Source organism: Antrostomus carolinensis, unplaced genomic scaffold, assembly GCF_000700745.2.
Source record: "Antrostomus carolinensis isolate BGI_N321 unplaced genomic scaffold, ASM70074v2 Scaffold43765, whole genome shotgun sequence".
In the NCBI taxonomy this organism is placed as follows: Eukaryota; Metazoa; Chordata; class Aves; order Caprimulgiformes; family Caprimulgidae; genus Antrostomus; species Antrostomus carolinensis.
The window spans coordinates 7,638-23,374 of record NW_010317856.1 but is presented as its reverse complement, the minus strand read 5'-3'; the positions used below and the strand labels follow the sequence as shown (position 1 = coordinate 23,374).

General features: G+C 46.2%; 1 protein-coding gene across 1 annotated transcript; it reads right to left on the bottom strand.

Moving 5' to 3' along the window:
* Window positions 1-1,752: 1,752 nt before the first annotated feature.
* SYBU (syntabulin) lies at window positions 1,753-8,974 on the bottom strand. Its single transcript, XM_029085136.1, has 6 exons — window positions 8,953-8,974; window positions 7,499-7,598; window positions 4,892-5,098; window positions 3,608-3,757; window positions 2,365-2,857; window positions 1,753-2,331 (listed from the first exon to the last, which is right to left on the bottom strand). The coding sequence occupies exons 2-6, from the start codon at window positions 7,534-7,536 to the stop codon at window positions 1,753-1,755; spliced, it is 1,467 nt and encodes a 488-aa protein (XP_028940969.1). The 5' UTR covers window positions 7,537-7,598; window positions 8,953-8,974.
* Window positions 8,975-15,737: the final 6,763 nt, after the last annotated feature.

Here is a 15,737-nt window from a genome sequence, read left to right as displayed (position 1 = left end):
TATTCCATCTCATATCCTGTCATGTTTAGTATGTTAACCAGGACTGACTGGAAAGGGGGGGAATCTCTCTGGCTTTTCTCGGGCTCTCGCTCTTCCAGGATTGCGGTTTCAGTTTGGGATTGTTGCTCCTCCAGGATCGTTATCTGGGAACGGGCCGGGCTTGGTCGGCGGGTGGTGAGCAGCTGCACTGATTATGATTCACTTGCATATTTTATTACTGTTATCATTATCCCTACTATTTTAATGTTAGTATTTTTTTTTAAGTTTTCTTTTATTTCTGTTATTAAACTGTTCTTATCTCACCCTACAAGCCTCCTTTTCCTTGCCCCCAATCCTCTCCCCTATTCCCTGGGGGTGGGGGGGAAATGGGTGCATGTCTGTGTTGGCTGCTAGCCAAGGGCTAGCACAGTGGAACTGTCACAGGTGCTCAGAGATATGGTTGAGTAGCGGACAGGTATGGTTGGACTCGATGATCTCAGAGGTCTTTTCCAACCAGGAGATTTCTATGATTCTATGATTCTTCTCGCAAAGGCTACCTTGAGCTGTCTACATCCTTGCAGTCTGGAGGAGGAAAGGTGGAGGCTTGGAAGCGAGCTGATTTTTTTTTGTCCGCAGACGGACTGGAGCCTTTTTCTCTGGCTGAGCGCTCACGCTTGGAGCTGAAATTAGGTTTGCTCAGTCTAACCCTGTTCTCTGGGTCCTGATGGTTCTTTATGCCGTGACACAGTGCCTCAGCTCAGCTGACACAGGATTCCTTGTAGAGCTTCGCTACAATAAAAGACTCGCACATGTTTCACATTTCAAACATGCTTTAATGAACTTATAAAGGTAATTTACAATAAAACAATTAAATACCCAATAAGTTAAAACACAATACAGTTATGCCTAGTATTTCCAAGGGCTCGAATGACTATCAGGTTCCAATACATTAAGACTTTAAGACAACATTAACATTCAAAGTGTACCTACGCCTATACTTACCATTGTAACAGGTCTCAAGCCTCCCAACAACGCACATTTTTGGTTACAGTCCCTGTACACGCACAAGACCAGTGAAATGCTCGAGCAACTGTACGATTGGGAAGAGCACTACACGAGACAGGCACGAACGATGTGCTGGAAGCTGCCTGGGGAACGTGGGTTTTACCTCTAATTGAATCGACACTTTGGACAACAAATGGAAGGCGCTGGCATGCTTTCTGGAGTACGTGTGGGAAGGAGTCTCCGTGTCCCTTACTTAGCACTGTAGTTTCACAAGTGTTTTAGGTTTGTGCTGCCTAAAGAAATGCCCCACCTCTCTCTGGCCGTTTGTTCCCGCGCGCATCTCGCGCTGCCCTCGAGCCAGTGCAAAGCGCTTGTACCTGTGCTCAGTGAAGCAGCCGGGGGAAGCGCCTGAGCTTCACGCTAACTCAGCTCGGATTCCCCCTGGTTTCCCTGGTCACGTTCCCTGTGCGGATGCGCTGGCATCAGAAAGCCACTGGCACAGAAGAGGGACAGGGTGCCTGGGAGCAGGGGGACGGTTCCCGTAGGCAGCAGTACTGTTAAAAACATCTTGTGGAACTACAGGGTTCAGGGGGGTTTATTTATTTATTTTGAAACAAAGAACATGTTTTTGAACCAATTTATAGTGCAAATCAAACAGTCAAAACCAAAATGAGGGACTCTGCCAGAATATACAAGAACTTTTTCTGATGTATCTCATCCCTCTTTCTCTCTGCCTCAGCCAGCTGGTGCTCAGGGACAGAGTGGACTTCAGGCGCTGATATTGAAGGGTGCACTGCGTAAGGAGTGCAGGGCCACCAGGCAGCAACCACGAAGCAATGTGCCAATATTGTAAACGGGACCTGTTCCTCCCCTCTGAGTACTGAAAGCCCATACGAGAGTGGGCACAACAGGGGCTGCTAGAGCCACGACATCTCTGAGGAGACTGCTGCTCCAGTAGCTTGTCTTTCTTCCTGTCTGAGAGAAAGTATTAACATACCCAAAGGTTTCACAAGGTTCATCATCATCAGGTTCTGTAAAATCAAGTTCTTTCATGAAACCATTTTCACTAACTCCACGCTCCGCCTTCCCGCATGGAGACTCCATAGGAGACAGAAGGATGGCAGAGTTTGGATCAGTTGGCGTTAAGTCCACTACAATACCAGAATCACTGAAGCTTCCAGGGGAAAACTCACCCAATTCCTTCAGTGAAGAAGGTGGGCTTAGAGGACAGGCATCTGGAGCTCTGAAGATGTTTTGAATGAGCTGCTCCACATCAATGCTGTATGGCACCACATCAGTCTGGACGGCCTGTACTCGATTCATCATGTTGCTGCTCTTCTCCTTCTCCTCCTGGGAAGAAGTTAGATATTCATTCTGAACATTTTCTGGCCTCTCTTTATTCATAGCACGAGTAGAGGCAGCTGGATGAGTCAGCTCAGAGGTTCTGGTGGTCAAACTCTCTTCAGATGCATCAGTCCTGTTAGCTAAGTCCTCATTTAGAAGCAGCTCGCTATCTGCTACCTCCTCCAGAGCTGGGTCCTCTGTGAGGAGGCTGTTTGGCATCCCCTCTGAGTCACAGGCGTACTCCAGGCCCTGCCCATCCCTCGTGGAGCTGTTCTGAGCCATCTCCATGCTCTCTAGTAAAGATTCCAGTTTCTTGTTCTGAATGTTTATGTCTGTGAAGTACTTCTCAATTTTTTTGTCTTTTTCAGACAAGCTGCTTTTCATGGTTTCAATAACCTGCTTGAGCTGTTTAATTTCACTTCTTGCTTCCTTTAGGGCCAACTCCGCCTCCACACGATTACACTCTTCTTCAATCCAGTCTTCCCTCATCCTTCCCAGCTGAGCTTTGAGCTCTTCTATTTCTGTTTCCCTGTAGCAAAATACACATGTTGTAACACTTCTGCTGACTGGTCAGTGAAAGAGCCACCGTGAGGCTCCACACACTGGGATGGCTATGCTGCAGAGATGCTGCAGGAGGAGACAAATGCCTCCACCCACCATTTGCTGCCACCTCAGAGAGAGCTGGCAGGGAGGTGAGCTGGCAGGGGCGTGAGCCGCTGCCAAGACACGCCGGCTGATTGCTGACTGGAGTCACCGACCTCACCACACAGCCAGCAGTCTGGTGGGCTATGCCGTGATCCTGGACAGTTTGAGGTGCAAGTGGTGACCTGTAGGTCAGGTCTAACCAGTACAGTGCTTAACATCTCGCCTGCGGCCTCGCCCTGGAGGAAAGGAGATGCGTGGATGCGTCCCCCGTGCCCACCAGCAGCTCCTCACGTGCAGCCAGAGCCAACACTGGGCTCAGACAGCAGGACAGCCCGCAGCTGCAGGCACCTGCCTTGCTTTGCCCAGCGTGGAGCCAGAGGCTGCTGCCTTGACTTGCAAGGAAGTAGGGAGAGGGGCCCTACTAGAAAATAGAGCCTACTAGAAAGGCCTGTGTCAAAGGTATGAGCGTGCTATGAAACCTGAAACACCTGAAAACCACCTAATCGGCCTGATCGTATTTCAGATTTCTTAATGAACAATTTACATGGACAAGAAATGAGTAAAACTGTTCAGGATTCCCACCCCTACATGCTCCTGAAGAAATCTTTCTAACTCTTTTTGAAGTGAAATATACCTTTCTTTAAGTTTGCTCTCAGATTCCTTCAGCTTGGTTTTCAAATGCCGTACTGTAACTTCTTTCTGCTGCAGAGGAGTCAAATACTGCTCTGGATTTTGTGGTTTAATGCTGTGATTGTCACCACAAGAATTGTATCTCCCTGATCGTCTGAAAAGGAAAAAACAAACCATCACAACACATCACTCCGACAGAACAGGTTGCCCAGAGACATTGTGGATGCTCCCTCCCTGAAGTGTTCTAGGCCAGACTGGATGAGGCTTTGAGTGGTCTGGTCTATTGGAAGGTGTCCCTGCCACCGCAGTGGATTTTGGAACTAGGCCATCTTTAAGGTCCCTTCTAAACCTAACCATTCTGTGGTTCTAAGATTCTTTAGTCCTGGAAAAAAGAAAAACATCCCATTGATGGATACAAAGCTGTGTCTACACTTGGCTCATCTGGGGCATTTGCATGAGTGACTCCCTCTGGCAAATCAAAGTACTTGAGGAAACGGCTCATTTCTGGCTCTAGTCCAAAATTTACTATTTACTAGTTTATTGGTTTCAGTGCCGTTTGATCAGACGAGACATTTAACTTTAAAACCCCGAGACATCCCCTCACCCGAAGCGGGTGGCGTCCCCAGAGGCAGGCAGCTGGGCCACCAGCAAGGGCACCCAGCTGCAGAGATGGCCCTGTGAGGCAGCGTACGGGCTGAGTTCAGCTCCACACCTGAGTTATGAAACTGTGCACCCTGAAACCGAGACTCATCCTATCTAGCTTGGGGTGTGTATCATCTGACATGCTCGGCTGTTAAGCTGCGTGAGAGAGAGAGAGCCAGAGAGAGACTGGGAAACAGCAGCAGTAGTGTGGTGGCAATTTCTTCTCTGCAACGCACGTCACGTGCGCTGGCAGGTATCTCTTTCCTTTTCCATACAGGAAACTGCCCAGGGAGGTGCCTAAGGCTGGGCAGGGTGAATTTGTTTTCCATACTACCCCACCCAACTCTCTCCAAAGCAAAAGGACCCTCATACGAAAGAAGCAGTAAATCCACATGAGAACGGACATGAAGGAGCCTGCCTTGGAGTGAAGACCAACTACAAAGGGCTTTGGCTAAAAGTACCCTTGAATTTGATAGTGCTGAAAGAATCAAGCTTTTACACGGGATGGAGCACCCTGTTGACTGTCAAGCCACCAACATGAGGAGTCACACCTACGCTGAGGAGCAAGGTGACCTGCTCGGCAAGCCAGACAGCAGAGGAGGTAAGTGAGCGCGCTGAACACCGGGATGCTGAAAGAAAGACTTGCCTGGTCACTGGGCTGCTGTCACTTCCCTTGTATGAGCTTGAGTTGCTGCTGCTGCTGGCTGAAGAAGCCCTGTAACTCTGGTGGATGTTAGGAGGACTCAGCTGGTTTTTGCACAGTGTTGACAAAGAGTCCTTTTCACGGGAAGCAGGTGGGCTGGCTCCGGACTTGTAGGATAAGGATCCATTATTCCAACCATAAGGGCCACGTCTGGAAGGGAACCAAAATGGTTAAAGCCAACTGGATGATCCTTGTCACGCAACCCACAAAGTTGTCTGAACACTAAACCGGACAGCTAACTGGGAGTGGCCGGGAAGAAAGAAAGTCCTAAAGTCATCAGCCACTGCGTGTTCTTTCACTGCCTGGGGGCTCTTACTCTGAATTACCTCATCTAGGGGAACCTCGGCCATGTTTGCATTTCTCCGTGGACAGCGCGGGTCCCGGTGACTCCACCCGATCATTCACGTTCCCTGAACCCCTGACTCGGTTCAGTAATGAGAGGACCACAGCCTGGCCCAGTGCCAAAGGAACCACGCTTCAGCTTTCCCCGGCCAGGCCTGCGGAGAGGTGCCCAGCCGGGAGGTTTGCTGCAGGGCTGCTTTCACGCTCCTCAGTAAGCAGCCCCAGGGACCACAGCGTGCAGTGAAAACAGATTTTGCCTGAGCCTCTGGTCTTTCCTGCCTTTGGCATACTGGGGGCTTCAGCTGCCATTGTCAGCTCTTCATTTGCTTAGATATCGTTTGAACCCCGCTGAGAGCAGGCTGAAATGGGATTAAAATAGACAAAGGAAAGCACAGCCTTTTCTTTCTCCTTCCAGTTTCTCTCATACATGTCTGCCTTTCTTTTCCCAGTCTGTATTAAATAATCTGACTGTCAACTGTGTGTGCTTGCGAGCAATTCATCTCTGCACTGCCCGACTGCTGCCCAAGGGCCGGGGCGCTCTGAGGACAGCTTCTCCAGCCGCCTTCCTCGCTTGCTCGCTCGCTTTGCCTTCCTGCACTACTACGCTGCTACCTTCATCCTCCCATGGAAGTTGTTCTTCTAAACTGTAATGAAAGGGCAGGTTTGAAAAAATACAGAAAACGGCAAATCCAGCTGGCAAAAGAGAAGGCTTGAACAACAAAAAAAATTAAATAGTACACAATTATGAAGCAAAATATCTTCTTAAAATTGTCTGATTTGGGTTCCTCCCTTCTCTGAAAATGGAACAGTTTATAAGGAACAGATGGTTGAGTGGCTTCAGCAAACCTTCATCACACTGCTGCGGTTTGGGTGATTTTATAAGTATTTTACAATGAAGTGCAGGACTGTGGTTTGTGACAACACTGAAATGTTTCAGAGTAAGTCAAGTCAAACAGTTAAAAAAGAACATATGGCAAAGGGGACATCTCATTCCCCTCTGTACAGTACAGCATCAATTCTGGTGAGGCAGAACCTGCACAGACTGTGCATAACACTGCAGTGCATTTGAAGGAGCACTATTGTAGAGGAATTCTAAATAGGTCAGTACACTTTAATTAAAAATCTTATTTGAATACACAATCATATAAGAAATGATGCATGATCTTACTGAAAGTTAGGTGATTTTAGGGCTTCATATTATACTTAGTACTATCTTTTCCCACAGCCAGTGCCTTTCCTTCTTAGATTTACTCTAGAGAGTGCTTAAGTAATGTTTATTTTTCTAACAGTCTCATGATACAGATAGGAAACTGCTCATTAAGCTGCATCATTCTGCCCATCTCTGTACATTGGGGCACACTGCGACCTTGGAGACGTCCATACGACTCAAGCATACGGGTTCCCACTGCTGGTCCCAGCCTGCTTGCCAGCTCCTCCACAAAGGGCAGGACACTAGTCCTATCAGATTTGAACTTTTTCCTCCTACTCCAAAAAATGTAACCAGCAGGGACTGCGTGGGCAGAGCACAACATGTGCTGCTCCATCCAAATGCCGCCGTACTCGCAAGCTGTCTAGATTTGCAAGTCACACATAATAGGGAGAAAATTTACAGAAATCTTTAATGAAAGGGTCATTTAGATAGATGACTGCTTTTTTTTTTATTATTTTCATACAGTTTTAGTTATATCAAGGTTAGGCAAGGGTGTTTAAGAAAAAAGTGTTAAAGGCAATACTGTCTACTTCTTCCTACAAAAAATAAGGTCAGGATCTGGAAAGATACGTGCCGAGCTGACAGCTTATTACAGAGAGAGAACAAATTGGTAAGACCAAAAGGTTAAGGTTAACTGGTTAGAAGTACTGCTTTTAACTAACATATACCCAGTTGTTTTCTCCTCCACTCCAGCCAATGCCTTTTCTGCCTTACCTGATTGTATCTCACATCCTTGTTAGGAATAAACAACAAAAAAACCCCCAGTCAACTGATTTAGCATACTGATAATTTCTGTGCTCAAAATACAGCCTATTATTTTTTTCTTTCTCATATCACAGTTCTCATTGGTGTAAGTGCTACCCGAGAGCATAACGCTACCCCAACTGTTTTAAAACTCACAGTCCTAGCATTGCATGTACTAGCTGCAAGACCTTACACAGTAGTCTGTCTCTGCACTGGCAACACTTCCAAGATCCAGGAAAAATTGCTTTGCTTACTTGCGAGAAAAAGATCTTTTGCTTGCAGCAGCAGACATACGGACTTCAGGCGCTGAAATACTGCCCGTGCTGCTTGAAGAGCTAAAATCAGCTTCACTCCCTGGAAAGGAAAAGGGAAGAGTGAAAACATGATGGAAATTATTACTCAAAGACTGTTTCCAAAGTAACAGTGAATCACAAGCATCCTTCCTTTGTCTGTCTTGTGTGAATTTTAGAAGTTGCATGAATTTTCAAACATCCCTAGGGACAAGTGCTGGATTTGTTCCAGATTTTCAGTGCTTCTTAAGAACTGGCATTTCAACAGGAGCAGAAAAAAACCCAACATTTGGACACAAAACCCTCATGGTACAGAAGCCATTTTAGGAATCGGCTAGGAACATTTGTTGTGACAACCTGTTTGTTTTCTCACAGCCATCAATACATGAATGAGGTTGCTCACGTGGCTCCTTCAGGAGCACACAATTGTAACTGGAGACTTCTCTTGCTTTAAACCATACAAAAATACTACTTGCTGGGAGGAAAGCTGCTTCTATTTTAGTTTCTGAGATGATGTACACGTGTCCCTGGCCATGGCAAGGGCATTGGAACTAGCTTATCTTGAAGGTCCCCTTCCAACCCAAACCATTCTATGATTCTATGATATATGTATAAATGTGTATAGGCTAACAGTGTATATGCATATATACATATGTACACACATATGCAGGTTGTCATGTGGCACAGAGCATAGTAAGGCAGTTCTAATAGCCTTAAAATAATCCAATAATCACATGTGGCTCTCAAGTGCTTCTCAGGTGCTGAGCCACCTCTCTGATTACTGACTTTCTGTGGATCACAGCTTTTATTTCCCAAGCTCTGGCCCACACAAAGAAAACTGCTCTCATTTTCCTAAGGTCAGTAGTAGGCAGATGTACTAAGAAAATGGTATCATCTGGAAAAAAAGCCCACCCTAAAGTGAGGAATTTTTTCAGTCTTTCATTCAAACGGCCAGTGTCCCAAGGCATATTTAGGTCTCATGCAGAGTCACAGTAACGGATGGTGACTTTATCCGAGGGGATGGAAATAACTTTCTGAAATCCTTTCAGCAGCTGGTCAGAGGGAGCAGAAATTCTCTCACGTGAGGATTCCTGGGTGCCATCTCATGCACAGACATCCCTGGCCAGTGGCTGCAGACTTACCACAAACCCCATCTTTGCTGTCTTTTCCACGAGGGGGAGATGCAGCTGCAGTCACTATCATCCCCACCGCGGCAAATAAACCTTCGAGTGCACTCTCTGAAATCCTTCGCAGAGCTGATGGTGATGGGCACATCCTGCACCCCTGAGTACCTGTGATTGGGAAAGGGCTGCCAGGGCCTCTCTTCACAGCCTTAAAGAGGATGAGACATCCAGCAGCCATCCTTACTCTCAGCAATTGGTATGATCGGATTTAACCCGATACTTTCCCAACCTCACCAGGTCTGAGACCAGCCTCGATTTCTCTGGGTCTCTCATGCAGCTCAGCCCAGAATATTCCTCAGCCCAATTTCAAAGTGCTCAAATGCAAGGCTTAGCTCTTCAAAAGGGTGTCCCACAGACCCAGCTTTATCACCTCTAACCAACTCCAGATGCAGTACAACACCCCTGATAACCAGACCCGAGTCACCACAGGTCTAACCAGATCAGAACCGCGTGCAAGTTTGCAAGGGGAGGGAGGGAGAGCAGCGAAGCTGCTTTGTTTCACAGGGTATTTATATCCTGTCTACAGATGTGGATGTCAGTGACCCTCTCCTTGGGGAAGCAAAATGACTGTGGGACATGATGTCTGAAGCTGAAACAGAGTTTTCCTGATAAACAAAACATTCCCACCTACCGGACTACAAGTACACTCTGAATACTGCCTCAGTACCACACTACTCCCAAATCTACTTTTCCAAACAAGACCTGAACAGGTTAACACGTCACATGGATGTCATACCTTCAGTGTCTGGGTCCCCAAAACATTCCTGCCCTTGCAAGACGCCAGCAGCTTTCCTAAGCCAAGTCCTCACTGCAGCACAGAGAGCAGGAGCCCCAGCCAAGGCTCATCTCTGGTTAAGTAGATCACATCATAATCAGATCTCGCTATCAAAAGCATTTCAAGGAAGACAGGCTTGATAATCACCTCTCCCTGATCTGCCTGGCTTGGAGCACAGTGCTGGGAAGGGCTGCCGAGCTGGGCACTGCTGAGAAGAGTTAGCAGAGCCTGAAGACGCAACCACATTGAAGACTGGGCTTTCGGAGAGAGTGAACTCCATCTGAGACCAGGAACTGTGTCTGCAAAGCATGAATTAACCTTCCTGGCCCCAGTTCTGATAACAGCTACACACCAGCTTAACACTGAGCACAGGAGACTACTTACGTTTAAAATTAGGTATGTGGCTATTTAAAGGATCTATATTTATAAATTAAAGGGGTCACTGCTAATAATGATTCAAGGTGTGTTAGAGATGTTCAAGCCAGCTTTTTGTGTAGCAGAGTTCGACAGCAATGTTACTAGGAGACTTTAAAAAATACTTCCTCCTATTTGGTAGACATCTCTAAGCAAAATAGCACAGCATCTATCCATAAAATATCAATTACAATGTATTCTCCTGGGTAAATGTGACTTCTGCCTTTCAAATTTCTTAACAAAGAGGTGAAACTCCTTGTCTAGCAGCAATGCTGGCAGGAGCTGAGCATGGCCTCTCATCTCTCCTAACGTTGTTCTCCAGGCTGACAGCTCCCTAAGGATGCCTGTTGACTACTTTTGTTGTTGTGACAATGGGACTGCAAAAGCTCACACATGCTGCCCCAGAACAGCCCACCGATTCAGCGTTAACCATGAAAGAGCCTGATATTTCTTAAAAACATACTCTTTTGTCCTAACTGTCCAGAACACTTGCTTAGCTCTGATCTGAGAGTTTCCTGTTAAGAGGACTGTCTTACCCACCCTTTCCTGCAAAAGATGCTACACGTTGAGCCGCCAGCATCAGCAGTATCTCCTCTGAAATTCACTCATACATATTCTTCCATGCTTTGGCCACTCAGTGTGAAAGTACAGAGAGCCTGCCTGCAGGCGAGACAACTTAGGAATATGCTGTGATGGAAATGCTTGTGCTGCACGTACGGCATCCGAGGCTGGGGAGAGGCAGAAAGAGCTGCCTGTGCAAGGGCAGGTAGGGCTCCAGCTGGCACTGGTGCGCGTTCATCCCACTCGTGCCGTGCAGCCCTCGCGCCCACGCTTTGGGCATGGAACAGAGAAACATTTAATCTTTTTCCATCTATAAGCATAAGGCTCAAACTTTCCTGTGTGCTTTTTAGTGTCCATTTGCTATTAGTAAGATCAAAATATGGAAAAAAGGAAAAAGTTCAAGTAAGATTTGTGACAGGAACATTGAGAGCTGAGCCACAGAACTCGATTCCCAAAACTCAGGAGGCATATGAGCTTATTAAAATTTAGTCTTTTTGGGTAAGTCTGTCTATTTGCAACTTCACCACTATTTCAGAGCGGCCATAGAACATAAACTACAGACCTTAGCTGTCTTCTGACTCCATACACCACCTCTGTAAGTATATATCATTCTTGATGCTAGGTTTTGCATATAGACCCCCAGTGACACAGCTGTAAATAAAGCAGTGCTGACAGAGACAGTTTGTCCTCCAAATGTAAAGCACTTAAATTTGCAGAGCTTCCTTGCCTTCAAAAGCATCCTGTTAGATGGCAAAGAGACCAAAATACACACACACGTTCACCAGCCCCATGCAGCAACTGGAGGAGTAAGTGGCACACTGCCTCTGTAGGTAGCTTCATTTAGAGACCCCAGGGGAAGAGACAGGGCCTGGCTTCCTTAAAAAACTCCAGCAAAGCCAGCAGAAGCAGCTGGAAGAGCAGAGAGAATTCAGTTGTCATGCCCACTATTGAAAGGACCTGTATTTGTAAGATATTTACTTTCTGGAAACCTTTAACTCACAGCTACATCTCGAGTTCCCATCTTTAACAGCATAAGCAGCGTATTTCCAGGAAACACTCCTGCTGCTTTTCTATTTCACGTGGGGTTGTTCCTGCAAGATTGCTTTTGTACACCACAAGCAATCTAGGAAAGAAAACCACACTGCTCACCATGCACTGACAAAGGTAACAAAAAAGAAGCTGCAAAGAAGTGATGAAGTCTTGCTTTAGCATTTCAGGCTTTTCTTCAGATAACACCCTTAAAAATGACCCGTTTCCAGGGCAAAGTCTCCTAGTGGGAAGGAAGTGTACTGGATTCACACTCTCAAGCCCACAGCTGACAGTGGGTTCTGGTTCCTCTTCCTGGCCTTCGGCTTATTACTTACTTGACTTGCTATTACCATACGTGAGACTCTTATTTTGGATTTACTATTTTGTTTTACACCAAACTAGGTAAAAGCAGACACAATCCTGGGAGGAAGGAACAGGACACAGGGTTCGCCTTCAAGTGGACTGCTCTAAGTCTCTGGGTGACAGAAGCTGCTCCCACATACTCTCCCTCTGCCCACGTCTCATACTCTCTACTACCACGAGGTCTAGAGTCAGTGGAGGAAGCTGAGGATGACCAGTAGCTCACAGTGGCTCAGGAATGCTGAACACTAAGAGAGGTGTGGATTTGAACTCCTTTGGTCTCAAAACAGCACTGAACTCGGGTCTTTTCCTCAGGCTTTCACACAAAACAGGGTGGTAGCACTAGTGCTGGCCGTTATGTCCAAGGAATGGGATGTGCTGGTTGCCTGCACCCAGAGATGGTCTAGCTCCAGTATGGGGGTTCAGAGCGAATCCGAGGCACACGTGGGGGCACATTCAGGACTACAAGTAGGTGACTAAGTCTGGGAGACAGGCACTCCTCTCTCGCATCTCCTGTGGACTGCTGGAGGTGTGTTCCTTCCTGGCATGCTCTCTGCTGTGAATCTTGGATTTTAGTACTTAACCATCCCACCTGACTTTATATGCAGTTTAGTCATCGAGCTCTGATTCACTGAGTTGTGCTCCCAGAACAATGACAAGAAGCTGGGCACAGCTGACATGGTCAAGCCTAAGGGTACCAAGAGGCATCCCTCCCAAATCCCACTGCGCTGGCCAGTGAAGCCAGCCCTCCCCACTCTTTGGTGGATGTCCACCCGCCTGCTTGCCAGTGGCCCCTCATCAGACAGATCTGTTTATCACGTTTCAGCTGACTGCATGGTCCACTAACAGCTGGTAACTAGGGCAGCTGGCAAAAATGCAGTCAGAGGGGATGTGGAGCTAAACTTCCCTATGACTCTCCAAAATTTATTCAAACCTGATGGGTGGGGGAGACTTACAGCTCAAATCCAGACAGAAGACTTTAGGGAAGAACTGCAACACAGATCCTGCACCCCTGCATTTGGATCTAAACTTGATTTTACAAATGATCTCCTCAATTCAGACTGCTGGCTGTGTAATCTAAACTAATTATCTTGATTTTTGCTCATTTTGCTTGTTTACTCTTCTTACTTTGGAAGAAGCATTGTTATAAAATAATTACAATTTATATCATTAAGTAGTTTTCTGATCTCATCTAAATACTATAGTTTTGGTAGTAATCTGAACTACATTAATGCAAATTATAAGCACTGCAGATCTCAAAATGAATACAGAATGTGACTTGTGTATGCTGTGAAACCACAATCAATCAAGCCCTTCTCTAAAAACACAGTCACTGCAAACTAATTACCGATATTGGCTGAGAGCCATGGTGTATATTCTGCATATCACTATGATCTGGGCTTGTGTTTTTCTTAATTGTTTTTAACTTGTAGATTTCTAGAGCAGCCACAAGCGGATGTTGGAACAGACAAAAAGCATTACAAGTTGGGGATTTTTTCTGCTTTATATAACTTAAGGAGATTCTTCATATAGAAATCAGCCTGACCTAATTATTTTTTGTGCTTCTTATATGCAGCTTGAGCAGTTCTAACACCACCTTAAAAATAGCTCCAATAAATTTTCTCTTCTCAGCCTGAAATGACCTTTGTCAGGGGGAACATATGTTCACAGAGCACAAGGGAACAGTCTGGGGAACTTATCTTTCTGTTCAAACAAAATGGATCTTTGGGTCAGAGATGGAAGGATGCTGCTTTGCCACAGCAATCTCAATAGAAACATTGGGACTGGAAGTTCAAAAAATACACTAAGAGTTGTGTAGCATGATACTCAACTTGCACTTGACAGTTTTATAAAGCATATGTGTAAATCCACCTACAGACAAGTATCTTTTATAACCAAGCATGTAATGTCACCTCAGGAAATTTTTTATATACCTGGCAGTGCTATTTGGTGTGTATGAAGGGAAATGGATAGGCTGGGCAGAAGTATTTTTAGCAGTTGGAAAAAGTCATCTTTGGCAGGGATGACTTAGCAGTACACAGAAAGGGAGCGAACTCCATCACAGACTGGGAAAACATCCCAGCCCTCCCGTCACATTGGTGGCAGAAATTTAACAAAGGGCCTTCAGAGGCTTCTTCAGCACATCTCCTAAATCTGATTCTCATGCGCAAGAGGAGAGGGGCTGGCTGGGGCACAGCAACTATCTGTGCTGGCACACATTCACAGCAAATATGAAAACACATGAAATGACATGCTAAACCTGATTCAGCTGAAAGCTTTTGCACAGTCACTCTAAATATCAGACACATGGTTTTCATCATAGTGTGCATAAAACATTTTAAATCAGTTTGATGTGTTTTCAGCAGGCAAGAGAAAAACACTGGAAGGAGGAATACATCCATGAGGTAACTAACTAAGCAACCCTGCAGTCCCAGGGTGAAAGGCAAAATATGTCATCAGCTAATCAAATATTTACTGTAATGCACACATTGAATTGATTCCAAAAAACTAAGAGAGTTCAAGTGCAATCAATGCAAAAGAAGAGTAAAACCTCACCCAGTATATTGATTGGTTGCCTAAACTATATTTTTTACAGTAACAAAGCCAAGGTAGGTCTGAGGCTGATGCCATTTGCTGGTTTTTGTCCCCAAGTGCACTCTTATTGTTAAGGAGCAGAAATGAAAGACATGAAGCTTGTGCTTTTTCAGCTTATCAGTCCTCGTGGGTTTGTGGTCACCCTGTGTTCTGACAACTCAAGCAAACAGTCACAGTCTGCCCGCATTTTGAAAGCCAACAGCTTCCTAGTACTTAGAATTTCAGAAGGGAGGAATAGAGACCTGCAATGAAGTGCTGCAGTGTGGAAGCAGGACAAGGCTCCTAAGACTAAAAAAAAAATCTGCAACAAACCCTGCAGAATTTTCAAGTCCTTTAAATAGATTTTATCTAATGGTATAGATAAGAAATGCTATTATAAAGTAGGTTTACTACTTTGTTATGTCACGTCACAGCTGATGTGTTTCAAGCTCCTTGGGGAAGCGATGTCCACCTTGCAGTGGCTGGAAGCTGGATTTGTGAAAGGATGCCCGGTCCCCAGCTCCCAGGCAGGATTATGGAAGGGGCACTCTCCCTGTCTGCCACCTCGCTTGGGAAATGCCTCCTGTGGGTCTGAGTAGGAAAAGCTTCCCAGCTGTGTGAAGCTCTTGTTTCTGGGCAGGCACTAGAATTGGGTCAGCATTAAAAACGCTGAACAGCTCAGGGCCTGGCTCCTGTCTCAAGAGCGGGGTGGGTGTTTCACACTACACCACAGGCATCAGGCTCCACACAAGCGGCCCAAGCAAAGCTCTCTTGTGCTCTCTGCTTTCCTGGGGAAAGGATCCACCCGGGATTCACAGGGCCAGATTTAGCTTGGAACTGGGAGGAGGCTGCACAGCATCTCCCCATCACACCACCAGCACACGCACTGCATCCATCCAGCAGTAAGGACTGGATGAGGAGACAGGGTTCCTGTCCTCTCAGCTTATCATGGCCCTCTCCAGCTCCTCCGTACCCCCACCCAATTTGGGATGCCAGTCTTCATTACCTGCTGCTACAAGGGTGAAATCCAAACAGGCTTGAATTTCCCACAGCTCGCACCTCCATCAGGAGACTCTACCCGGCGCTTGCACTCAACACACCTGAGAAAACTAAGCCCTACAGTTTTGGGCAAAGTTGTGCAACCTCTGTCTAGCTGCTCTTCTGGCTGCTGGGTTTTATTTTATGATTTTTAATTGCAGTTTCTTTATTGGCACAGGGACTGGACATGCATTTCTCCTTTCTCCTAGGCTCTTGCTCAGCTCAGACCTGTAACTTTAAGCAAGTACCAAAACAGAGGGAAGGCATC

What these genes read in the sequence shown, in the direction of transcription:
- SYBU (XM_029085136.1), bottom strand. Translation starts at nt 7,536, where the DNA reads ATGTCTGCTGCTGCAAGCAAAAGATCTTTTTCTCGCAA. An exon ending in GAGAGCAAACTTAAAGAAAG is followed by an intron (nt 2,858 to 3,607) that starts GTATATTTCACT and finishes ATTTTGCTACAG; the next exon opens with GGAAACAGAAATAGAAGAGC. An exon ending in ATAAAGAGAGGCCAGAAAAT is followed by an intron (nt 2,332 to 2,364) that starts GTTCAGAATGAA and finishes TCTTCCCAGGAG; the next exon opens with GAGAAGGAGAAGAGCAGCAA.